The 27,233-nt window shown below is 42.0% G+C and overlaps 1 protein-coding gene across 1 annotated transcript in view; it reads right to left on the bottom strand.

The window, feature by feature from the left end:
• The window catches only part of rbpjb (recombination signal binding protein for immunoglobulin kappa J region b), a 55,166-nt gene extending 28,401 nt beyond the window's left edge, over positions 1-26,765 (bottom strand). Inside the window, exon 1 of the mRNA XM_084924093.1 lies at positions 26,628-26,765. Coding sequence (XP_084780219.1) covers positions 26,628-26,647 — 20 coding nt within the window. The 5' untranslated portion in view covers positions 26,648-26,765. The remainder of the gene's footprint in view (positions 1-26,627) is intronic.
• Positions 26,766-27,233: the final 468 nt, after the last annotated feature.

The raw sequence follows: 27,233 nt of genomic DNA, 5'->3' as shown, positions 1-27,233 counted from the left end.
ACAGGTCAGAGTTAAGTATGTTAACATTACACTACTGGTTGAAATTAGTCAGCTATAAGGACTGGACTGAAAATGAGTGAAAAAGCAGCCAAGATCCAAAGAAAAGCTTTGACAGATGTAGAGAAAGCCTAGGGGTATCGCTCAAAAACACGCTTTAGAAAAAAGGAAGAAAAAGAAAAAGGAAAAAAAGGGGCCAAGACTTTTGCACAGTATGGTAGAAACAGTCGGCATGGATACGTGTGCTTGATTGCACCTACACCTTACAACCTCAGTGGGAGCACAAAGAAAAGCCAATTGTCTGAGACTGACCATTACGACTCGGATCCTGTGTACTCGGGTTGGATGGAGCCTCTAAACAATCGTAATAAGGGTTTGGATGTGAAGCAGCGTGAAATCGTCAGAATTACACGCGCTAAATCAAAAAATAGTGGGTGGCAAAAAAATAAAGTAAAAAAATACAATTAAATAAGAATCCAACATTCAGACCACCTTCTGTTTTACAAGAGCGGGTGTCGGTGGTCAGGAAATTACACTTTTTTTGTTTTCTTCCACACAAAAGGCTTCAATATTCTCTGAATAGCTTCTCAAATGAAAAACGCTGCACACTCTTTATAATGTGTGGCTTAATTACCAGGGAATCAAGTGATCTCAACGGAGGCCGGTTAGCTCTACAGTTATACTGTAATAGAGCGGTTTGGAAGCATCAGAGTTTTGTGCACAGCTCAGTGAAATAAGAGCTTGAAAACAGTGTTGGTTTTCTATTTATTGACTCAAGGCTGAAGTTTTATTTAAATTTAAACCCCAAGAATCAGAATCTGCAAACTAAATTTCACACAGACCAAGGACACATCGTTAAAATATCCCATTTTGTCGGACCATAACCCAAAAAGAAAGAATTGGTTCACCGTCACACACGAGAATGAGTCTGAAAGGCAAATGGTTGGTCAAACCTTCAAACATACACATATCTGCAATCACAAAACTGGCTGGGTTTAAGGGCTTATGTCTGCAGATCTACATATTAAGTTATTAAAAGGCAGTTATATAAAAGTGCCCAGTGCCTCTACGAAGAAAAAAAAAAAGGCGATTAGGATTTTCATTCTTGTGTAGGATGTGGTAGCTTTGCATGCTGCCTGTAAGTATGTCACTACATCGTAGATAGCATCAGTAAACACAGAGATACTGTGTCACTCAACTGGTTAGGGGTTTTAGCATGCAAGCCTTGGGCGCAACTTTTAGAAAAGTAGTCATGATGCCACAAAAAGATGGATAAAAATAGCACGAAAAAACAAAACAAAAAAAAGGCAAGGGGAAGAGGGGATGAAGGCCAGGAGAACGGGAGAGAAACTGAAAGCATGATCTGTGCCAGAGACAGACGGAGCGAGTGGAGGTGGAATAATTATAAAGGAGGGCAATCAATAAGGTTCCCACAGTGAAACACTGATGCCTCAACAAGCTAATGGATTCCAGACGGCTCTCTGTTCTCTCCCCCTGCTTCCAAACCTCACCCGAACCACTGAAAGCAGGGACCAAGCGAGGAAGGAACAATACGGGGAAAGTGTAGGGGAGATTACAGGAGAGGCGAGCAACACCGAGAGGATGGTGCATAGAGGAAAGAGGGCGAGGAGATCAAATTTAAGGATTTAGAGGTGGATGGAAGAAGAAAATAAAGACTGCTTCCTTTCTTTTCTGTCTGCACTTAGTTTTTGTGTGTGTGTGTGTATTGAATTCACTACTATCAAATGAAATTAAAGCCTGAAAAATTTATTATAGACAGAATTTACAATACGCACTGATCTCTAATCTTGCACATTCTGATTCTTCATTGGGGTTATATGCAAACATTGTGGATGGCAAGACTGATTTTACTGTAAAGTAGAGCACAGAGATCAAGGCGGTCAATTGTTAAAGAGTTAGCAAGTTCTGTGAAAAACCACAGTCCACATTTCCATTCACCTCCACAGACTCACTCGAGACACAAAACACCAACAAGAAAAAACCTAGCACAGGAAACCACAAAAGGTAGAGCTGCAATGGCAAAAGAAAGGCATGCTGACTGTTGCAGCTGCAGTTTTCGGGTAGGCTTGCCTACAGTCAATGTCTCATTGCGTGCCAAAGTTCATCAAAGTTCAGTTCGCGCTTTGGTGACTCAAGGGTAGCACAAAAAGCAACCTGAACCCCATCAAAAGCGAATCCTCGGAGTGCATGGAGATGAGGTTTTTAGCTACACTTGAGCCTTTCTTGAATAGTTTTCATTCACTTATTAATGTTGCATGCTTAACTGCGTTCATCATTCCTGTTCAGCTGGGTTTGCCTCACTTTGCGCCTGCATTTTAATGCACTTTGCATCTCCTTGGGGTGCTAGACAACAAGCTACTAAACATAAAAATATGTCTCATCTTTTCCTTTGGACTTCATGACCTAAGGAATGAGTAAGAATTTTGTCTGATTTCTTCCTCCTCCTCTAACACTTTCCTATGAATATGACGAGACACAGGGTTTCATAAGCAGTTTAAATGAGACATTTGAAAGTTGAGTTACTGCTAAATAGCCAGCCGCAGACAGGTAGGTTGGTAGCCTTAGCAGAAGAAAAAAAGAAAAGAAAAAAACCTCATTAAGCCGTCACTGAAGGTGGATGCGGTGGAGGAGATACAGTTAACCAGGAAGGAGTGAGGTCATACTAGCAAATGCTTGTTAGGGCAAAAACGGTGAAGGAAAGTTGACAACCAACCAACAAAGATTTTGTGACCCGGGGCTGCCTTTTAGTCATTGCTGCTCCAGCAGGAAAACCCCACCCTGAAATTGGGTTTTTAGGAAGTGACGAAAGTGCAACTCTGTAAGAGACAGGGCTGCATGTGATTCATAACTCAAGACAATCCGCAAATTTCAAAGCAATAGTGCAAAAAAGTCTGTTTTGGCTTTATCATTTGTCTGTCGTAGCCCATTTAAATGTGCTGCAAACTCAAACCCATGTTTAGTTATGTCACCTGTGCTTCCACATGTGGCTCTCCTTTCTAAATTTGTCTTAAAACTCACTCGTTAAAGCCAAACTTTTATCCTCCTCAATCATTTGGTTCCCACTTGCTGCAAGCACCAATATTTTCCCTGTTTCCTCCCCTTTTTCAGTCTTTTACATGTGTGTTTATAAACCCTGTAATGGTCCTTTGTATTGTGGCCATATCCTATTAGGAACCTGATAGGCCCATTAAAATGCTAAGCCAACTTGCTAGTAGCTTACCTTGGCATGGTTAGTTATGGGTTAGTGTGCCAAGGGCAGTGAATAGATATGAGCAGGGACAGTGTGCAGCAGGGACAGTGTGCATTTACAAGTGTGCAGTGCAAGGCTATGCCCTTACTCTGGAGTTCCAATGGAAAGCATGAGTGATGTCTCTGTCAGCTTACAAAGGTGTACTATTGGTGCCTTTTGAGTCTTGGTCTGTATGTATATGTAATTCAGTAATAATCAATTAAAGAGAAGTACAATAATAGAATGTTTTTAATTCCATATTTTGAAAAGACAGACAGAGGATGAGGGATAATCATGCTAAGCAGGCATGGAGTTAGTCAGGACACTAAATCTGAAAATATTATGAGACTTGGGTTTTCAGTTTAGTATTGTAGGAAGAAGAAAGTGGTTTCCAATTTGTTAGCCACAGCTGGCACAGACTTTGTGAAATCAGCTACGTTCTATAGGCTAAATTTTGCAGTAGCCAAGGTTATCCAAATGCTCAAGCGAACATAATATAACTAACTTTATACCTCATAGTAACGATAGCAGGCAACCACCCTAACATTTTGGTCCGTCTTCTCATAAAACTATGAAATTAATATTTTAAATAAAATGAATTTAGGATTCCATGCAGGTTTTTGTGGGTACTGAGAAGTGTGCAACCCTACTGTCACAGACTTCTAAATTTCAGGTATTGTGACACGTCTGTGAGGCAATTCTGGTCATTTATTTGCCAACGTTTTTGAGAGACAAATGAATTTTCAAGAAAGCAAATGCCCATCACTTCCTATTTTTGGTTCTCCAAACTTGAGAATTTGATGGTGTTTGTGGGGGGGGGGGGGGGGGGGGGGGGGGGGTTTATTCTTTTTGGTTAACTCAAACTCTTTCTGACTTTTTTTTTTTTTTTAAACAAAGACGATCTAAACACACTTCATCATACTGTCAGAATTTCTTACAGTCTAAATCCTTCTAAGTGGAAAGTAAAGACAGATGAGTCAAAGATGATGTATATTAACCACAGCCCTGGTTTCAAAATTGTAGCATAGACTTGACACTGATATTTTTAGAAGGAAAAAAAAAAGATTTTTGTAATCAAGTTTTAAGGGCAGTTTGTTTTCAGATTCTGAATTTTATGGTGTAATCACTGGGAGAAAAATCACAAACAAAAAGCCCCCCCACCCACCCTTCTTCCTCTTAATTTGCTGCACTCTCCTCCCACCCCCACCCCCTCTGTATATATTAAATAATGCACAGCCACATTTTAACTACAACTGCGTGCACAGTTGATGTGTAGTTTACCACAATTGTGGGTTTTTTCTCAAGATAAAGGCCGACTTAATACAACCGCACATTCTCAGTATCAAAAATACACCGAGTCTGACATCAGCATTTCTTTTCTATTGCATTTTCTACTACCAGACTACCAGAAGCATCTCGCTTTGCGCCGTCTGTTGGCTTCACTGGCTTGTGAGTGACAGAATGAGGGTCCTGACAGCACAGCAGATAGCTACCGGCTGAAAGTTTTTGACAGAGAAAAATCTGAGGAGCACAAAGTTAGAGGAATGCTCCCTTCTGTCGTGTCACCTGTTTGTTTGCCTAAACCAACGCATGCATTAATCTGGGATGCTGAAGGGAACGCGGCAGAATAGTTTGGGTATTTCCGTTCTTATGCAGCTTTGCAAACCAAAGACTGTCAAGCTTCACCTTTCCAGTGATGGATTAGGTTCACCAAACGAATTGTTCTTAATAGTGTTTGGAGCAAAACCGTACCGAAAGGAAGAAGGGGGAAAAAAAATGAAAAAAGGTTTTTCCCCAATACTGCCAATATCATTTGTTTATATTACTAATTCCCAAAAGCACCTCTTTGTCATTCAGGCTGACTCAGAGTGCACACAGATGGCCACAAATATTCACAAACTGACACCAGACTGACACTTTAATTTCTCAGAGGGTGAACACAGGAGCAGAGACAAGGTGGCAGACCGTATTCTTGTGGTAGCTTATTAAAACCCAGCACCTCTAACCAGCAGCAGACACGACTTAAGACGCAGAGTGTAACTCCTCGCTAAACCTCCCCTCGGGCCTCCTCCGCACAACGTATGCACACAAGTCATAGCGACCATCGCTAAGACAAAAGCATGCACGTTTGTCAAATGTAGACAAGAAACAGCTGACGTCAAGACATGAAACTTAAAAATCGGATTGAATCAAGTATTTGAGTCACTTTATTCGATGCAAATCGAAAAAAAGAACAGAAGCCAAACCATTCATCCACTCCCATCAAATGACTCTAATGCAACTTTAGAGCCAATAAGTTAAATTGATTCATCAAACACCATAATTGCTGGTTGTAGCTTCTCTAAAAAAAAAAAAATAAAAAAATAAAAAAAATAAAAATTAAACCTCCCCCCAGTCTGCAGCTGGCATCAACATTTTAATTGGGGGGTGCTTTTCTTGATGAATTATTACCCTGAAGAACACATCTGTAATTCCTCTCGATTAAAATTAACCTCTGGGTGGAGCGTGGTGGGGAAACGGGGCGGTTGTCTCCCATCCTTCTCTGACAGGTAGCATGACATATGAGGTATTTGTGACAGAGAGGGATGGCAGTTACTATGAATAGAGGATCACCACCCGCCTCCGCGTGCTAGCACGCGAGCGCACGTTAACACACATCGACACATGCGCACGCAGCGGGGGGCTGATTGAGAGAGTGTGAACTCCGCCTGCCGTTCAGACGGGGATGTGTTTGACAGCTGTGACTGACAGTCCAAACAGTGCTGAGGAAGGAACGGAAAAAAAGAAACGCATCAACACCCGAAGGCTCAGAAGAGACACGAAATGCACACCCCGACACGGCCTCTGTGTGTGCTCAACTGAAAACGCACATCCAAAAACACACACATGCTTTTTGCTCTGTTGCTCAGGCATATATCTGATACGACAAATCAAGCAAGAGGAAAGTTGCATTTTCTGTTCCTCAAACTTCTCCAGTCCTTGGAAACACACATGTAGTAAGAAGACTCCATTTTTATAGCAATTTCAAGTCCTGATTCTAAAAAGGAGACATTTTTTAGACTATATGCCCTTCAATGAGTGATATTTGCAGGCCTCATAAACTGTTATGCAAATTTTTTGCTGTTCGTTGACATTTCAGACCTGCTTGTTTTCAAGCATCCCTAGAAGGAAGTGACAAAGTTCAGCAGAAGAAGAAGTTGCTGCTTTCAGCAGAGAAGTACTGCAACACCAGACGAAGGTGGTGCATCTTATCAAGCCGAGCGGCGTCACGTTATATATACACAAGAACTAAAAATTTCTTGCATAATACTGATGGAGAGTGATATCTGTGGTCAGGAAAAGGCACTTAGAGCAGCTTTTCTAGATAACATGATTAGAAGTGCTGCAACACGCACACAAAAAGCACCAGATATAAAACAAAACCCAAATCATCCAAGGCATGTAGATTTAGCTCCCGGCCTCACAACATGTTTTTTTGTAGCATTTTAAGGAGGTGAAGCTCATATAACTATAAATATAATGAATATATACAGTCTTAATTGCAATTGCAACATGAAATCATAGTGGCGAAGGAAAAAACCTCCTTCAAAGGAAACCCAGCACTACTGAAAAGTTAAGCCTGCTGATAACAGGTCCTGTTGCTGTTTTCTGAACCAACGTTGACAAAAACGGCGCAGAAAGCATCGGCGCTGACGACGACAACATCAGTTGCAGGATATTTTCTTGCATTTCCTTACCACAAGGTCACTGGTTAGATGAGTAAGAAGCAGATATAAAATGACTGTGCAGGTGACACTGCTAGATTATAAAGAAGCCTTAGCAATCTGCAACTCGTATGCCCTTCAAATGAATGCATTTACTGTAGCTGATGCTCCTTTTCAAAACAATCAACACTGACGGGAGTTTCTGTGCTGCTCCAGCTTACGCGGCTGCTAATGAAGACACAGCATGTCTCGTAAAATCTCCAAAATTTACAATACAAATCACTCCGGTGTCATGTAAACTTCAGCTCCGATGCTGTGGAAATGATGACATCTCTAGTCGAGAACGTCCATATTTTGTCTACATTTCAGAGAGAAACATGCACAGATACAAGCGCGCACATCTGCCTTCTGTAGACCCACTCGCTTCCCCGGGGACCGAAACACAACATACAGACGCCAGACGCCATCATTCATGTGATCGAGGTCAAAGGTTAAGGTGTAGCCTCTGGGGTCAACTAGAAGGCAGGGTGTTGGTGCGCTGACGGGTCTGCCCTCAAACTGCTCTCCACCTTCCAAGCAGAAGCACGAGGCTTCCCCTGTTAATTGCAGACCGCAACATAATTAAAAAGGTGTTCCAATCACTATTTTTTTTCCAGACATTTCATTAAAAGCAATTTCTTATGATTAAGTCACCCTGTACTTACCAAGTGCGCATTTCAATCCGCACCTAGTTAAGCTGCTTTTCACACATCTGCCACACTTGTGGCCGAGTACACTCTGATAGAGGCCATGTGTGAATATGAAACCACATGTCTGAATCTATGTATGTACTTGCATTTACACCTTTCAGCCGCTGAACACAGAGCACACTCGACAGTAGCATGAAGGAGACAGGAGAGATGAGGGATTAGGCCTATAAAAAAAAAGGTGCCTGGTTTCCCAGCCTGAGGGCTGATAGCAGATATCACAACTCCATGGAGTGGCTGTACACCTCATTTTCAACACCTTGCCACCTCACAGCTTCCACTGGCCTCTGTAGCCACAGGCCCTCTTGAGTGACACCAAATATATGAACCCTGCTCGAAACGAGGCTAAAAACATGGTCCACAGTTGGATGCAACTCCTTTTCTCTTTCTTACAACATTTGTTAAGCAGAAATCTGCAAACAACCAGAGCATGAGTCTACAGACTATGTAGAAAAAGAACTATGGATTCCACTTTAGGGCTGCAGCTAACGATTAGTTTAGTAATCCAGCAATCTATAGATTATACCACCAATTAATCGGTTAAGAAATACTTTTGTCTTATTAGTGAGAAATAAAGAGGAAAAAAAAATTACCTTTACTTTATCTTCCTGGAAAGCTTTCTGACAATAATAGGAGGCCAAATGAGTTTTAACAGTGTTTTATCTCCTGGATGAGGCAGATTGGGTGTGTGTTCATGTTTAAGAGTTTTTGTGCATGTGTGTCTGCATGTTTAAGTGTGCTACTGAACAAATGAGTTTGTGTCTGTAAGCATTTAAAGAGGGATGTGGTGGCTGCAATAAAGAGAAGCAAGCATATCAGCATTCTAAAGTTTGCCCTGTGCTTTGATGCAAAGTTTCCGCGCTGCTGAAAACAAGACGTTATGATGGTGTGGGCGTTAATTAATAATAATTTAATGTCCAACCCAACAACCCTCAGGTCAGTGCCTCAGAGTTTTACTGGCCCACGTACATTTTACTGGCTTGTGAACAAAAGCTTCTCCTTTTTATAGAAGCAGTTTAGTTAACACAATATTTTATATTATTATCCCTTTCAATCTGAAAAATATTATGAAAGTCTTGAAATTAATATGGTCTAGTAGACCCCATGTCCCCCTTTAGACTCACCCCTGTTTGCTGCAGGTATCTTCCATATAAAACAGAACAGCTGTCAGACAAGTTAACAGCTCATCTGCATATTTTAAATTAACCGCTGGAGGCTTACTGCGGAGTTTTCCCTGCATAAAACAAATGGCGGAGGATGGAGTAGCTACAATCTTTGCTTTTCTTCATGAGAGTTGCTGACCAGGTGGTTTGACTGTGATTATAGAAACAGCTCTGCATCAAAGCAAAGCATGTGTGTTGAGGATCTTTTATAAATCTAATCATTCAAATTAATCAAATCGCTGCAGCCCTATTCTACTTACATGATGTATTCTTTGTAGATTCTCCTGTTGCTTTGATTATCAGTGCAGGACAACACAGGTTCTCATCATCAGTGCAACTGCACACTCATGTAAGCCTGAACACATTGGAGAAACTGTGGTAGAAAGGCATGCATGTGACTGTGGTGTGCCACAAGTTTGCCGTCGTCATTTTGCAATGTGCAACAGTCAGAAAAACATGCCTGCATTGATACAAGAACTGATAAGCTTGGAGAAAGTTGATTTTAACTGATTTTTAAGGGCTCCTTCATGGGGGGAAAAATATTTTTTGTGTGCAAAGTTGGTCCTAATACCTTAAATTAAAAAAAAAAAAAAAAAAAGGTCAAACACAAGCTAAAAGCTGGAATGGAAAAAGAGCAAGACGGGCGGCATCAGCAGTTTCATAAACAGATTCAGTGAACGGCTTGCAGATACTTTCACTTCTTTAATTTTTTTTCATGATGCTTCAATTCCAACATTCACGTGGTTTAAATATTTGTTCCTGAAATACAACAACATACTATATACTTCAATGAAATGAAAATACAACTGTTCTCTGAAAAGTGTTACTAGATGTAGCTGGTCTTCAGGGTTTTCCCCTCTCAAAAATTGTGTTTAAAAATGTACAATGCATGCTAAACAAGAAAGAAAAAATGATAAAACAATATTAATCATGACTAAAATTAATATTAAATGAAGATGCATTTGCAACAGTATCGATACAAATGGTGCACTCTTTGCCGCCTCCAGACAGACGCACATTTCCTCCCCCTCAATAACAGCTGAAGTAGGTAACATTCATAACACTGAACAACACTTCAGGAGGAATTTCAAACGCTTTCAAGCTTCAGTTTCCACAACATTTAAGCATTAAACACTCACCATAAATGTTAACCTAGCTGGCACACATGAGAACTTTAGCCCTCAAACTATAAGCAATTACCCAATAGCTACATTTACCAATAGACACTAGGGCTGCCACAAACGATTATTTTGATAGTCGACTAGTCACTGATTATTTTTGCGATTAGTCGACTAATCAGATCATGCATCCATTGGACATAAAACACAGCTTATTGCACCAGCAGCATCTGCTCTTATATAACTATCATTAGCTTACAGCTTTAACTGTTTAAGGTATGTGCTAACTAAAAATAAAGACAAGATGATAGTTTATTAAATTTTAATGAAATTTGCAGATTGTTTTGGTGAAGTTTAATAAACTCCTTGCTGTCTAAAATATAACAGGACACTGGAGTATATTCTCGAGCATCTCATACTTCTGATAATCAGTTTTCTGTTTGATGTTTATTCAGCTGTGTAAAAACTATAACTTTAATCTCAGGAACAAATAAAATACTAAAAAAAAGCCAAACAATAACATTTTGAAGTTATCTAAGTGACTTATATATATTTAACCTGAGTAGCGAAAGACAGCGGTGGGTTTGAAAACGATTTGCCGGGAGTCCGGTGCTCTCACGGCTCTAGTGAGCCTTGCCCCCAGTTAGCTATCGAGCTAGTGGGTAACAGACGTCTCCGAAAACGTCGGAGCACTTTTGAAAATATGTGGTGTCTTGATAAACTGAGCAGATATTTGAAGTTTACACAGCTACATTCTCGCCTGAACACATGTTAAACGTTTATTTTGTGACCCAGAAAGAATAATAAGAGTAATATTAAAACTAACTAGCTGCCACCAATGTTGGAAACTGAGCTGGGCTGCGCTATGAATTCTGGGACACAGCTTCTTCTTCTTCGGGGTTTAACGGCAGCTGGCATCCTTGTACATGCAGTGCTGCCATCTTCTGTTTCAGTCCGTTATTACACTGTTAAATCCTACCACTTATTCCTGCGTCTTTTGGGATCTTACAAAGCTTCAAACGACGCGTCGACCATTAAATCAGTCGTCGACTATTTTGATAGTCGACGTAATCGTGACTAGTCGACTAATCGTGGCAGCCCTAATAGACACATGGAAAACCGGGTAGGTTGCTGCCTGTGCGGAGCAGCAGGAGAAGCACAGCTGAACTGAGCGGAGAGTGCCGAGTGCGGAGAACGAATCCAGAAAAATAAAGAGCGAAATCCAGAGCGCAGCACTAGAACGAGACAGGTTTCAGGACTGAAGAGCAAAAGCTAAAGATGTAAAGACAAGATGATAAACTTTAACTTTTCTATTTTGAGAATAATTCATTAAAATGTGTTTCTTATTTTGTTTCTGCCAGCTGTGAGGTCAGTTTTAAAACACACGCAGTGATCAGTTCTTTCATTTTTATAACTTCTTTATTTAAGTATTTACTAAAAAATATATTTTACCTTAACGATCTGTAATGCAATTAAATAAATAATTCATAAAATGAAAGAAACCTCTAAATCTAATTTTAAAAATACTTATTTTGTTAAATCTCCAGGGTTAAAATTTTCCCTGTGGTATTGAACATGGTATTGAGTATTTTCCTGGGTGTCCGTATCAAGTTTAAAATACCAGTATTGTGACAACTCAAAGTATTGATGGGGTACACTAAGGGTGTAAAGGTAATAAGATTCATTTTTCATTATGTCTTTTGGTTTCTTTTTAAAGTTTAATAATTTTTATATTTCAGCACATTTTCAATTTATGCAACTGAAAAAAGTAATCATGGGGGGGAAAAAATCCTGTTATCCTCTTACTGCTACAGTCAAGCGTCAACAATAAGCTGTTGACTCCCTGCCGCCATGCTGTAGGTGATAGATACCGCATGGCATATTGCCAAAATGTTACAGGTGACGCTCCTCCTCTTTAACTTGCTCTGGGACTCAAACTGAAACATTTTTTACCACACACACACTGCCATCATGCGATTCTGACATCTAAGGTGCTGCCAATACAAATCAGGCATAAACACGGTCGATTTGGATTTGATCTCATCTGATTAGTGCCAAAAAACTTTCCAAAAGAAGAAGAAAAAAAAAAAAAAAAAAGTAAAGCATCAGTCATACTGAATGGCGCCTTTGTCGTGAACACACACCTGTGTCAGTCTAGCAGAGCAGGTCATGCGTTCATCCGTTGAGGTGGAAAAGGTGTTCGAGTTCATGCGTGAGGGCAGAGGGAAACTAGCAATAAGACTGGGCGATCTGGCCAAAACCATCCATCATATCAGGATCTTCTGACGTAGAACTGAGTTGGAATCTGAATCCCAATTCTCTCATTAGATTTTAGTTGAACTCATGTAATCACATAATTACTTGAGCACATAACTGGTCTTCAGTTGAAATGCCAAATTATTTATTTATTAATTTCCCAAGACCTGCATTAGTCAACACCTGCCAACTACTGCACTGACACATGCCAGACACAATAACTAAAGAAAAATTATGGGCTACAGTTACCAAGCTAGACCACTAAAAGAACTATAAAAGACTTGTGAGGAGTTCAAACATGCTCTGAAGTTAGTAAACGTAGTGAAGCCCAGCCAAAAAAAAATAAATCAGCACCATCTGAAAGACAAGAACAGGCTGAGACTGAGAAACTGTGCTCCTTGTTACCTATAAACGACACGCTTTCAAAACTTCAAGACCAGACAGAGACGAAAAATGGTTGGAAACAACAAGTCTCACCAAGCAAGTGGATGCGTAAAGAGGTGTGGAGGGAACTAAAGTTAAGGGAGAAATGTGGAAATTCATACCTGCCGGCTACATTAGTCCTGGGAGCCTACTAAAAAAAATACCTGCATGTTGATGTCACAAACAGTGTTGCGCAGTTATAACACTAATCAAGCATTAAAATCAGTCTTTTGCCTTCACTACACTGTTTTATTCTGTCTGTGGCCCATAACATGGATATAACACACATGCATATATTCAATCATTGAATAAAAAACAACAACAAAAAAAAAAAAACTGTTGCTGTGATGGCAGCCGAGACGAAGCACTAAACTCATATTTCACATAATGCCAGAAGATTTGGTTTAAAACAAATAAATAAAAAACTGCTCAAGGATGCCCTTCCTGACACACCACACGGCAGATATTCTGCTTCACTCTCACTCTCACTACTGGAAATACTCCATCTGTTTTGGGAGAGGGAGCTGGCTGGGTAGGCAGCACGAATAATGTTTTCCTTGCAGTCGACAGCAGACGTTTTCACACTCGTGCAAAACAGCATCTCAGGCATTGCTTCATCAAATTCTGTACACACTCTTCAGCTAATATATTGTCTTTGAACAGACTGGCACAATGTGAAGGTGATAGAGGTTGTGTGGAAAACCCCCAAAAGAAAAAATTATTCAAACTGCTACTTCATCAACAAAGAAGATTAAAGTGTGATCAAAAACCACAAAAGAAATAAAGAAAGAAAAACCTTTATGTTGCGTGAGCAGATGCATGCAGACCTGACTAAGTTATCTGACTGCTGATGAGCTGTCCGACCCTCAAGGCTGACTTACTGCAGATGGCAGAAGTCTGGTAGCTGCCCTGAGACGCCCCGCTGGGGGCAGAATCAAGGGCAGGGCTCAGTAGTGTGTGTGTTTGTGCGTGTGCGTGTGTGTGTGTGTGTGTGTGTGTGCATTTGGGTGGATCACATCAGCCTGCACTTGCAAGTGCTTGCATGCACATATACACACAAGGCACCAGCTCCATCTGTCTCTGACATGGGAGAGCTTAATGACAGAGGCAGAAAAGCCAAAGAAAAGGCCTTCTCGTCGTGTCTCTCGTTTCCTCCCTCCCTTCATTTTTCCTCCCTTCCATCTCTCTCCTTCTTGACCGCACTCTCCAACATCAATGCTCCATATGGAGCTTTCTGGACAGGCTTTTTTTTTTTTAAACTCCTCTTGGCCTGGCACACAATCAATAAGACATCCAGACGTACACTTACTTGCACACCAACTGTACAGCTTTAACGAGGGTAATCTGGCACAGGCGCTGGAACATACTGAGAAAATACATACTCCATTACATTATTGCATATATAATAAAGGCCTGAAAACAAAGTAATGAAGTTTCCAGTGAGTGCTGTGGAGCCAACCAGTACTCACTCAAACTTACAAAAAAAAACCTTAAAGTTCCTTCTATCTTAAGTGAAGTCTCCTTGGTCTCCTCTATACTGCCTGCCACCTGCCTTCACCCAGTCCTCAGATAACCATGCGTCCTAAACCGAGGACACTTCTGCCCAGTCACAGTGGATCTAACAAGTAATTCATTTGCCTTGGTTTAAAAAGTCAACAGGAAACTCAGTGCTACAGAGCAGAAGGTTAAATATCCTAGGTCAGATTGCATTAAGGAAATAGCAGGATTTTTTGCATGAAAGGTTGTTCAACCACCCAACGGCTGTTACTCTATCAACACAGCCCTATCCATCCATTGTACAGACAAACAGCTGAGTGTACGTGCAGTTCCTGCTACGCTGTTGCAGGGGGTGGGAGAAAAATTCCACTTCCAGCATGATGACAAAGTCATATAAGCTATACCAGAGTATGAGCACTGAATCATGGGAAACCACCTTCATGCACAACAGTGATGCCTATAAGGAAACATAAATGAACAGCAGTAGTTCAGGTAGTAGAGCAGGGCATCAACTAATCAGAAGGTTTGTTCCCGTCCTCACGCCTTGGGAAATATACTGAAGCCCAAGTTGTGAAGGATGGATAGAAAACACTTAGGCACAGAGGTCGTGTATGAATGGGTGACTGAGACAAGTGGTATAAAGTGTTTCTGAGTGAAAAGCACTACATAAGAACCAGTGAATTTACCGTCTTGAACTTGAGGTAAAAACAGATATTGATTGATTTTATTGGTCTTTTATTGGACTTATTTTTTGCTTGTTAACCAAACCGTCTGCCTTTCAAGTAAATTTAAATGAACAGCAGCAGGGTAGAAAAATACAGTTAGTTAACAGTTCTTAAAAAACAAGCTAGGAAATGCATACTGTGCTAGCACCAATCCGAACCCTCAAATGCAGCTAACTTGGCTAGTGTGAGTGCTGTGTTCAGTCTTAAGGCTTGCTCGAAGAAGCAGGGCCAGATTTTGGCATTTTAAGCAATTAGTGTGATCTTTAAAATTGCCAAGTAAGCACTGATCTCTAGTCCTACCCTCAATGATGACTGCCTTAATGAAAATCCTTGCACTAAACAATTAAATCTATGAGGCATGTGACAGAGCACTGTCCCACTGTTTCCAAACAAAAAAAAAAAAAAAAAATATGGCACAATTAAGACAAAATCTTAAAATTATGAAGCTCACTGAGCTCTGCAGGAACACTTTTCAACAGCGTGTGAAAGAGCGAGACAAGAGCTGAGACACTGAGGCAAACTGAAGGTTGTTTGTTAAGATCAGTGTGAGCACAGGGCAGATGTGGAGTAGGAACAACAGTGTAGCTGGTAAAGGTAAAGAGAACTGATGCACATTTTAAGGCCAAAAGTCATCAGTGATCTCTATTCAGGAAGAACGACTGGGCAGGAAACACTAAAGTCAAAAGCTGTGAAGCACTGCAAAGATGTCGAACAGAGCGTAAAAGATGTCAGGCCAATGTGTGAATGAAATTCAACACTTAACTGTGCATCTTCACCTGCAGCTCAGTAAAAATGTTGCTGTCACTGTGCAGCAAAACAAAAGAGCAGATAACATCTTTGGATTACAATGAACACTTTGTTCTTGCACGATCCTAATAAGAGCGCGATCATTTCGACATGATTTTTTTCCCCACTGTCCAGGTCTGTGTGGCTGCTATTAAAACAGTTTCTCAAAACACAAGAAAAATAGAAGGGAAAGTTTATGCCAACGCAAGCACCCAATCACGTCACATTTAAACCACACAAGTTTTTAGGTTTAAACAAATGGTGGAGAATAGAAACAGCACATATACATGTGCACAGCCACATCAAAAAGGAAAAAACAACAAAAATAAATAAAATAGGCCAAACGCAAAGATGTAGAGGAATATGATCTTACAGAATTAGACACTGATAGCAAAAAAAAGAAGAAGAAAAAAATCCACAGAAGTGACAAGTGTGACTACAGCCTAGAGAAACCACAAAGAGCGGCTGGGGTTTGGGGTTGAAACAGGTCATGTGCTTCGGGGAGACTGTCAGGAATGAGAAGAGAGGGGACGAGGCAAGGGACACTTGAACCCTGAATGAACCACCCTTTCCCGCTCCCTTCTCCCCCTCTGCTGAGCTGATGACTCACTGCTGGAACGAATGGGAACCCAGGGAGGAGGTATAGTGAGGAGTGGAGATCAGCTGCAGCAGTACTAATGTATGTGCAGGTAGCTGATCTGGTCAAGGACGTTAACCACACTGGCTGCTGTGAGAACGAAACTTGATGCAGTTTATATGTGTGAACTGTCAGAGACTCGGCTCCTTTTGTTTTTTTTAAAAAGCACGTACTTGCACGTGTGCTTGAAGCTGGACGGAACAAACAAACCGGCTTATACTCAAGGTTAAAAGTTCAGCTCTTTTAATTTTAATCTCCTAGGACCTGGTGTCCACTTATGTGGACATCACATTTTGGGTTGTTTAGACCAAAATACTAAATTTTGCTCTACAAGGGCTTGATATCCACTTACGAGGACATTATACTGCTACTGTTCTATTGAAATTTTAGACAAATATCCTCATATGTGGCTCTAATTTTTCTCAGAAACAAAAATCAGGTAAAAAAAATAAATTCATCAGGTACCAATATGCCCAAATATCAAAGAGAAATTAAAAATGCATGCCATGGAAGAGTTCGGGTCTTAGGAGGTTAAAGGTAAGACAGGATGGCTAATAACCGCAGCCATTAGCCAAATGTGTTAACTACTACACCAGGATACACCTGGGTGTTTATTTCTGTAGTGTAGTGCAGTGGCGTTAAAGATAAGACTCCAATCCAGCCACCTTCTGGACATCTTCAGAAATAAGTGCAGAGATTTTGAACTTTTAACTGTATTCTCACAAGTTGTAAAGCTTATCCAATTGATAAAGACCCCAATAAGATCAAAGTGGGAGGTATGTGGCCCGCGATCTAAAATGAGTTTGCCATTCCTGGTATAGTGGTTTACACATTCACCTAACACACCAAAGACTGGGAGGAGGCACAATCAACCTTTACGTACACAAAACAATAAGGTAACCAAGACAATATATGCTTCAAAATATTTCAGAATACCTCTTGAATCTTTCAAAAATTCCTGAAAACATCACGAATGTTTCCATTTTCATTTTGGATGCATTATTTATTTTATTCCACAAAGCCCAGGGCACATTCATCAACTAGAGAGGAGATTTCTGCAGATGCTTGCCGTCACAGGTGTCCCATTTCACAACTACGGCAGCCTGTTACCTACGTACTGAATTTCAATATCGTTCATCTTAACCAGACACCGATCGCACAGAACAAACTTAATATTTTTGCATTTCACCCTGAAGCGTACGAAACCCCCAACAGAGCCTGGTGTTTTGTAACGTGGAGCTGACTCGAATGCTACTTGTTGGTTTTTTTTCCTCTGAGCGTGCACCCTTTCCCTGTCGCCTCGCCATAAAACAGGTCGAGTGGCCTTGTTACTAAAACATTTGCAAAAACATCTCGAGCTTGGCTTGCACTACAACGAGGCTTTGTGTAGGAACACCGTGGCGTTAAACTGCACACACAAACTGCATGTAACGCAAACATTTAACATGAAGCTCAAACACCGGCACAAAATGACCAGTTAGCATCTCTGAAGGCAAAAGATGAATTACAAATCAAACCTGCTCAATCATTCTCATTGGATGAATTAGTTGTTGTTGTAAAGATTGTTAGCTTCCTACAAAACTACATGTTTTCTATAAATGTCTTTTTTCATCCAGTCAACACCTTAAGCTATTTGGTGTTTTCGTTGTAAGCTGATTTAAATGAGTAATCTGTGATCAAAAACTGGACTGTATCGCTTCAGCGTACATGTCTGCCTTTTAAATTGGGACGGTCCAAAATTAAGCTCAGTTTCTGGGCATTTATCAGCTCAGGCAAACTAACCACTGTCTTCTTGCCCTGCCCTTGCCTCAAAAACCACCCAAAGGACTTTACTGCGCTGTAACAAGAGGAAAAAATAGAATTCCTGGCAGAACCAGAGACCGAGGGAGAGCAAGACATGACCTTTAGCTCACAGGCTGTGAGATGATCCGCTGCAAACTGAACAAAACGGAGAAACCTCAGTGTGCTTGTGTGTATGTTAGCAGTACAGCAATGACTTTGTCAGCTCCAGTCTGCCGTCTGGTTTCGCTGCTGCTGTCATGTTGGGGAAAGGGGACGTTGTTCCTGCTACTTGTTCCTCTTCAAAACATGACATCTTCCCAAAATAGGCAGCGCTGTCATTAAAAGCATGTGACACAAGAATCTAAGCCAGCCGCACACACAAACACACACTGGACAAAAATTATTTACTTTTACGACTTTCTGATAAAAAAAATATTAACAGTGTGGAATTCATTAGTTGCTGGTAGAGAGTGGTTCATGATGAAGCAGAGTCTGGTTTATTTAAGAGCAGCTGGTGTTCAGGTTGGCCTCATTGAGGTTCAATTCCAAAGAATCCAGTAGTGATAAGTTGGGGAAACTTTGCTGGTGACTTTTTAAATAAATCCGTAGATTTTAAAAGAAAAAAAATATAAACAAGTTAGCTTCCTTCCATGAGCTCATGGGAAACCTCACATAGTTTCTTCAGCAGTGCTTCCATTATGATGGCAACGGTGGAGGACTTGAAACTGCAGCCACAAGTGCAAGATGATCATCCACAACATGAACCAGACCAAAAAAAGCATTGTTTCCTAAACCACAATCAATAGACCGATCCAGAATACGATACACATGTCCATTACTTCATTGTGATTCCAAGAAAAGGCCAAAACCTCCTGACATCAACAGCCACAGGAATGCCACCAGGCAGATTCTTCAGTAAAACTCTCCAGCAGCCTCAGTCAAACAATCGGACAATGCAAAGCAACATTTGGAGATAACAGTTTGTCTTTCCTGGAATCCCAGATCCCCAGTCTGTTATTTTCCTGACACTTGATTACTTGCACTGTTTGCTCCCTTGCTCTCTCCTTCGCAGAGAGGGGGGTTGCAGACTGCTCATCTCTCCAGGCCTGCCATCACTTCCCTGGTTGTTTCTCTAAAGGCCGGTTTGCAGAAATAGTCTGGTTGAAAAACACAAAAACGTACTAGGGATGCTCCTGGAGATCGAGATACTAATTTATTAAAATTGGGGAAAATAAAACCTTCTCTAAACTTGCCTGTTAGAGAAAGAGTAAGAAAACACACCCGAAAACAGTCACAGTGGAGCACAGTCTAACGGATGAGGTTAAACTTCGTTCATAAATAAATACTGAGTGTCTTTAAGAGACATATGAAACAATCACAAGCTTCAGTGATCCAACCTTATTTGTTTGAAATGCTGAAATTAGGCGCTTTCAAAATACATCTCACTCCACACACACATCAAATTTATCTGTCGAATGTAACACATTCATCATGTGCGTCAAAGCCCTGAACTTTTCTAGGACTTATCAGATACATGTGCATGTGAGAGCACAAATGCCCATCGCTATCAGATGTAGCCAATATTTCGTAGCACTGCTAGCAACTGAGCCTTCCAGGTAGCTCCCTTAGCTGCATATGGCTTTATTCCTACTAGCACCTATTCGACCACTCGTTTTTTAGGGCTTCCCATTAGGTGGTAGGGAGTGATGTCACTGGACGGGTCATGACTTCGACTCCTTCACACGACTCAAACCCAGCAATGAGGGACATGGCTACACATCCCACCACTAGCATCACTGGCTCTCTTCTTTTAGCCACCCTTTTTTTTGTAAACAGTCTGGCAAAAAGCTATAGACCAAGTAGCAGGTATACCATCACCTCCATGTCCTCTGCTGATGTGTTGCGTTTGTGTCGTGTACAAATGACGTCACGGACTTTCAGGCTGCCTTGCTATAACGACTTGACCCACATCAAGGTGGTACTCAAATGTAATGGAAAACAAACTGAAACAGAGCCAAGCTGAGGACAAGGCTATAGACTATTATAGCAATGTTGCAGACCCTTTCCAGCCAAATAAGCCCCACACCAAATCAAACCAATTACAGCCACATCATATCCAAGCATCAGAGAATTGTCTTTTCAGACAAACTACAATCACTAACCTAGCTCATGCATGCAGTCAGCTTACTGTAACCTATTCACACATGTAAAAGAACCAAGAACGACAAAATAAAAACAAAAAAAAACAAGCAAGAAAACAAATGACACAGATGTTATGGCTTTACATGATTTGTTTCAGTTGCTTATGTTCACCAATTACAGCAGTCTCGATCGTACACCTCTCTCTCTCACTTGAACATTGGGAGTGGCATGTCAGAAGTCTTGCACAGCGAGACCCACACCTCCACCTACACCACAGAGCTAATGAAGCCCTGCTAACGCCCCAGCATTGTTGGGTGAACTAACCTTTCAAGTGGAAATCTGGGTTAAAATTCTGTGCTGCTATCGAGGACACAGAGCCACCGGTAGTGTAGTGCTGCTTATTCCCCCCCACACCCCACACACACACACACTTATTCTTTTTCACATGCAAATGTCATCATTTTGTTTAAAATCAATATTCAATTCATACAATCAAATTTACAGTGTTACACATTACTCCAGTCAAGTGTTTATATGAGCCAACCTACATTCTGCTGCCAGGTTGGACAACAACATTTAATCATCTCATCCAACGGTCGGACAAACCTATAACAAACACGTGTTGCAAGTCATGCAATGAAATGACTTGCAAAAAATAAGCACAATAAGCATGATTAGCTCATGGTACACACAAACTTCATCACTGACAGTACAAAATCAAAAACAGATGCATCCCTGAACATAAACCGATGTTGGTCTGTTAAATTGCTTGTTCAAAAACAGACTTGCGAGCATCAATCAAAGCCAAAAAGCAGTGTTTGTATCCAGCACAGGCACGAGTCAGATACCGCTGTGTGGCTATCAGCGGACCTTGCATCATAAACCCAAGAATAAACCAACATTTGTTTGTAGAAGGTTTACTACAGGCTGACTTACTGCTTGCCACTCCCTTCTTATCTAATACAGAAATAGTGGCAGTTGCTTACAGCTGTGGGAGGCGGCTTCACTGGGGGCTTTCCCAACACGGGAGATCCTGTGTATATTTCTACCCTTCCTCTGAATGGATGAAGCAGCCGAGTGCGGTCATCTGAGAACAGAAAGCTCTGACAACAATGCTTCTGAGCCCCACAAACTACATATGATAGTCAAAGGCCAATTACCTGTGTCAACAGAATAAAGAAAATAAATCTCTCTAGTAATTGTCCTGAAATCTAGAGCAGCATATCCGACTGCCCTGTTGCTTTTATCTCCTTTTATGGAAGAAAAACAAAAAGGCAGAGAGAAGCAAATACACAATCATTACAGCCTTCAGTCTAATATTTTTTCCTCTCGAGTTCAGCTGCTCCTGCTTAGGAAGTGGGCGATGGTTTGCTCACTGAACCAGAGAGAACGCAAACAGGAGTCAGACAGGGGGAATCAGCTCGTGTTTTCTGAATGAAACATCCTGAATGTGGACGGACAGCAGGGCCAAAAAGTGCTGACACAGTAGAAACCACCATTCCCTTGGCATGGCTGTAATCACAACAAACAGCAAAGGAACAAGGGGCAGGGAAAGGCAAACTCCGGGTCTGAGGAAACTCTCCTGGAAGTGAGAAAGAAGCGCTCCAAAACCAGAATCGGCAGAGGAGTATGTACCGCCACTTGTCGTGTTCGCCTCGTCTTAGCTTTTTGGTTCTCTTGCCAGCCTTAGCTAAGACATGAAGCAGAGGCCAAGGACAACAACAACACTACCAATAAGAGCTGGGCCTCTATCAAATATGAGGGCAGGGATGTTTTCAAAACTTACATCAGAACGATCTGTGTCATCCTTGCTGAACCAAACAGCAGCGAGATTTTTGGGAAATGCCAGAGATTTAAAAAAAAAAAAGAAAGAAAGAAAAAAAGAAAAAAAAGCTCAGACTAATGTACGCCTTCTACAAGTAAATAAATCCCCCTTGTGCTGTGGTTTTGCATGAAGCATCCAACTCTGTTATCAGGCTTTTTTTCCCTTCCAGCCATGCACCCATGTTAAAAAAGGTCATTAAAACACATACAGCCACTTAGAATAAGCAGAAAGGAAGTGGAGGGGGTGTTATGCTGGTATGTCTAGTTTGCGCACACTTATGCTCGTGGCTGAGGACCAAGAATGAAGACGGCTGACTTGGCAGCGATCCAGGCCAAATTACGAAAAAATGTGCATTTCTATCCCCCTGGGTGTCTCCTGTGGTTGCTCCCCCGAGACAGACGCACACAAACAGCCTGAATAGGGAAACAAGAGAATGAAGACACTGAGTCAAGCAGGGCGTGTGGGGCTTTTAAGCAACCCGCGGTCCTTCGAAACAAACAAGCCAAATCTGAACTCTCAAAGAAACTATAGGCTTCGGGGAATATTTCAATCATGTGAAGTAATGGATATGTATGAACTTCCAAAACAATAGGCTACTGTGCACAAGAAATAAATCCTCCCCTAAAGATGTCTGGCTGTGGCACATTTGCTTTGGTGCTTTTGCTTGTGACTTCTGTGCAGCTTCACGCCCCCCTCCCCTGGCTCGTAACCCCCAAATGCCACACACTTTGAAGATTTTCACAGCTCTGGGTGGATAGGAGGCAGCTGCGGAGGCTGCAGGATCCTGAGGTGGCTTACAGATCAGGTAGCTCTCTCCAGTATCCTCTCCAGTGTTAACCTATCTAGGAGCGCTCTGCCTTTGAGTGTGTGTGCACACGCAGGTGGACATGGGGCTGCTGCTGCTTTGAGGGGTGTGCGTGAGTGTGGGGTAGAAGTGTGGAGCAGGGAGGGAGGGGGGTGATTCGGCATGTCTTTTAACTCTAGCCCGAGCCTTTGCCACCATAAAGGTCAGCGCTTCGACATCTGCTGCTCTCTCTGAATCTGTCCTTTTATGAAAGGAAGCAGGGAAGAGGAGAGGACCCTGGGGAGTGGATGCACATGCACACACACAGATCAACTTTAATGTCTAGGTACACCCTTCAAACGTGCACATTAAACTGGATGAACACAGACCCGGAGCTCAAAGCACACGCTCATCCAAACAAATACAAGAACACAAGTTTGCGCCACAAAGACAGGCTCAGTACTATCATTACACCAGCACAGAGACGCTTGGCTTTTGGCCTAAAAGACTCCTCTCTCTCTTTTTTTTTTTTTCTTTTTTTGGCAGGGGGACAGACGAGGAGTGGGGGGGGTGAGCTAAATGGAATCTCGTCCCCCTGGGGCACACAGCAAAGGCAGAGCAGTGTTGAAATAAGTGATTCATGCTTTTATCATCCCAGGTGAACAGTGCTGCTCTTTCAGCCATCACAATCAGTTTCTCTGGCGGGGGGGGATTACGAAAGCAACGCCATATATGACCATGGTTGTGTTTTTTCCTCTTCTAATACATAAAAAAGGAAGGCTCGAGAGTTTGTTTTTGGGGTTTTTTTGGGGGGGGGTAGCTAATTTGTGTTGTGGTTGCAACATATCAGTGTGTTAAACCAGGGGAGAAGATTGTGTGCACTGTTAATTGTGTCCCCCCCCCAAAAAAAACAACCAAAAACAAAACAGAATCCACATGTATGCATTTTCCTTTGGCCTCATTTTACATATTTAGTTATAAATTTACATCATACAGGGCTTTTTTGTTAGCTCAAAATGGGCTTTAGGGGCACTGATGACACAAGTCAGCATATACAGTCAAGGCTGATGGTCTGTGTTTTCTGTGAGTGTGGAGTCTGCGCATTTTTGTGGCAATTCTGACCATAAATAAAACCTTCAGCAAATTAAACCTCACAAACAAACAAACAAACAAAAAAGCCCACGATTCTTCTTTGGTGGAAGGCCAAAAAAAACAAAAACCTTGAAGGGTGCCAATTTTTTTTTTTTTTTTTTTTTTTACATGCACAGGAAAAACCATGTTCACAGACAAAATGATGAACTGGTGTATTGATTGATTTAATCAACAAATTAGTCAACAATGAAAACAAACATTAGCTTAGCAAATCAATGTATAACCTAGTTAATGTGCAGTTAACGTGAATTAACATATAAAGAAAACCCCATCAAGGTGCTCCACAAACTATTCATAATGTTTTAATGCTGCATGTTTAGCTTAGAAAGCAGATCAAGGGGAACTAAGGTAAAGGACATGTTGCAGGGAACTTCATCAATGGACCTCTTTATTATCAGGAATCAAATAGGCTGTAAATGACACGAATTCAAGCTGACCGCAGGTCCTCATCTTTGTCTAGGAGGAAATTACAAACTGTTCTCGGACATTTTTCAAGCCTGCCTGAGATCTGATAGATAAATTGTGAATAATTTATCATGTGTTTTCTAATGTATCTGATAATAACCAGAGCTATAGAGACATGCACTGAAAGCCCGACACAGATGCTTGTTTTCTGGCACATACATTCGGCCCGCCCCCTAACAACTCAGCATCCACCTTTAGAGACTACGATAGCAAAGTCAAACAAATCTTCGTCTGCAGCCTTTGTACAACACAGCAGAGGAGCTGTGATACTATTAACAACTGTGTGGTTACAGAGCCCCTCCCAGTTTAAAACCAGAATCACACAAACCATATACTAGGGCAACAGGGTGTGTTTAGGCTCACTGGTGCCCCTCTGACCGTTACAATGAACAAGGTCTGCCACTAGCTAAAAAAAAAAAAAAAAAGAAAAAAAAAAAAAAAGGCCTTATGGCACTTTAATTTTCTGTTGAACCTCTCACGCACCCACCCCATCCTTCTCACACACACTGACTCCCTCCCTTCCCACTAGCAGAAAAACACACACACGAATCTGGAGATATCATCTGGACAGGTGGCCAGCCACCCAGACCTGACCCGCCTGCCCTCTTGCCTGCTCCCTCCCTCTGCCCCCGCCCCAACTAAAATCAGTTCACTTCTGCTGGAAAACCCCAAATGAACATACACAGCAGCAGCAGCACCCCCCCACCACACACACACCTCCAGCAAGCCCTGCAAATGTCTGTCACCCACTGTGCCTAGTCTGTGGGGATTACTGCCTGCACAGTGCAGCAGCCAACCAGACCCACAAAAAAAAGGTTGTGTCTAGCTAATGTGAAGCCAAATAATTTTAATCAGGATTTATTCTAAAGCCTGACCAGAGTAGAAAAGCCAATCGGCTCAGTTATACACAGCACCACCTGGTCTACAGCCCATTTACATTGAATTAACACAGTCACACAGTGCTGATGAGTGATGACAAAACAGGCAGGGACATTCAGATCAATGGATGTTTGAAAATGTTAAGCAAGTCACATTTCCTATTAAAAGCATGGGGATGATGCAATTATTCAATCCTCGCCAACTATACCCAGTCATAAAACTAGGGAATGTACAAATTTTCAAGGTGGAAATACAAAACATTACATTTGACTGTTACACACAACGCTTTATGACTTTAAGAAGATGGGCGTCTAATATTTAGGGCTGTCGGTGCAGATTAGCTGCTGTCACACAGATATGATAAATAAGACAAACGAGACGGATCACTCGGGTTAACTGGAGAAAAATGGACAATTTTTTTTTCAGCGATGATGGGGTTAAAAAACACATGGCCATGAGCTGTGCATTTTGTCCTTAGATGCACTCCACATTTGAGAACTAGGTTTTCATAAGAGCCACGTCGCTGTTTATGTAGTAAATACAACAGTGCTACACTTCTTGGACAGAGCTGAAGTCATAAAAGTACATGCTATACACTGTGTGTGTGTGTGTGTGTGTGTATGTGCATGTGTGGGGAGTAGCTTCAATATTGACGGCTAACACGCCGTATTAAGCGAAAACCACGGCGCCAACAGTGTTTTAAAAACCGATGCTAAACGGACAGTTTGGCCACAAAAACCGCAACGTGTTTCAGTCAAACACCGCTAGCTAGCGTCCACTATCGGACAGCTAGCCGCATTAAGTCGTGAGTCCCGATTCGTAAGCGTGCTGCCCCGGCTAGCTGGATGTTGAGCACGTTTCGAAAACAAATACAGGGCGAGGAATTAAAACGAGAGCTCTCAGCGTGAGCCCGGTCGGTGGGGTTCAAACGAAACGGCGATATCGGCGTCAAATTACTCCCGCAAACATGTCTAGCTGTTTAGCCTGGCAGCTAACAGTTCGCCGTTGTCTGGGAGAAAAGGACCACCGGGGGTGAAGTATCGCTTAGCAGAGGGGCTAGCTCACAAAACACTGCAGCAACAGTCAGCTCAAGCAAGTAACTGGTCAAAGAGGGGGAAAAACACTCGCACGCAAAGACACTGACACAAAGAAACGGCTTCTGGCTACTAAACCATCGGCCAGAGGACGTGCAGTATGCTCGGTGATACAACGCGTGGGTTAAAAGTGAGCTATTTCATGGCAATAAGTTATATTCTTATCAACTCCGCTCCCCACCGCCCCGAATCTCAGACTCACCCTGTCACAACAGGCGCCATCTTCCACAAACTCTCACCAAAACTCCAATACTCGCGATATCCCCTTCTCTCCCACAGCCCAACAATCCGCCGAGACAACAGGAGCAGGACTGGAGGTGTAGGGACGAGGGAGACGGAGAGAAAAGGGGGTGGGTGAGGAAGACGGAGAGAAAAAAAGGGGAGGCGGCGGGTAGCAGCAACACATACACGCTCACTCTCTCTCTTTCAGTGAGTGCGTGTGTGAGAGAGAGAGTGAGCGAAAAGGGCAGACGCCACAACAACAGGCGTGGGAAACTTCCGAATTCACGCGAGAATTGGAAAACTCTCACAATAGGCGAGCACAGAGGGAGCGTCCCCTATCGCGAGATATGCGTGAAATCGAGTACTTGTTTATCTTGTGGCGCTGAAATACTATTCCCACGTGTTCACCGGGTAATAAATTACAGCACCGATTGGTTTGAGAGGGGGAAAAACGATAGTGGTGAGGAAAGCCTTGATTTTTGTTTTCCCAGGCTCACGCGCATTTTGTTGTAGGCATCCTGTCTCCATGTGGAGTCCCTGCGTTTACAGCTGTGTGCAATTACAAGCCAAATTGTCATCCATATAT

Source organism: Perissodus microlepis, chromosome 3 (assembly GCF_051167445.1).
Source record: "Perissodus microlepis isolate ML-2025 ecotype Zambia chromosome 3, ASM5116744v1, whole genome shotgun sequence".
In the NCBI taxonomy this organism is placed as follows: domain Eukaryota; kingdom Metazoa; phylum Chordata; class Actinopteri; order Cichliformes; family Cichlidae; genus Perissodus; species Perissodus microlepis.
The sequence above is the reverse complement of the archived record's forward strand: the minus strand, read 5'-3'. Positions and strand labels throughout refer to the sequence as shown.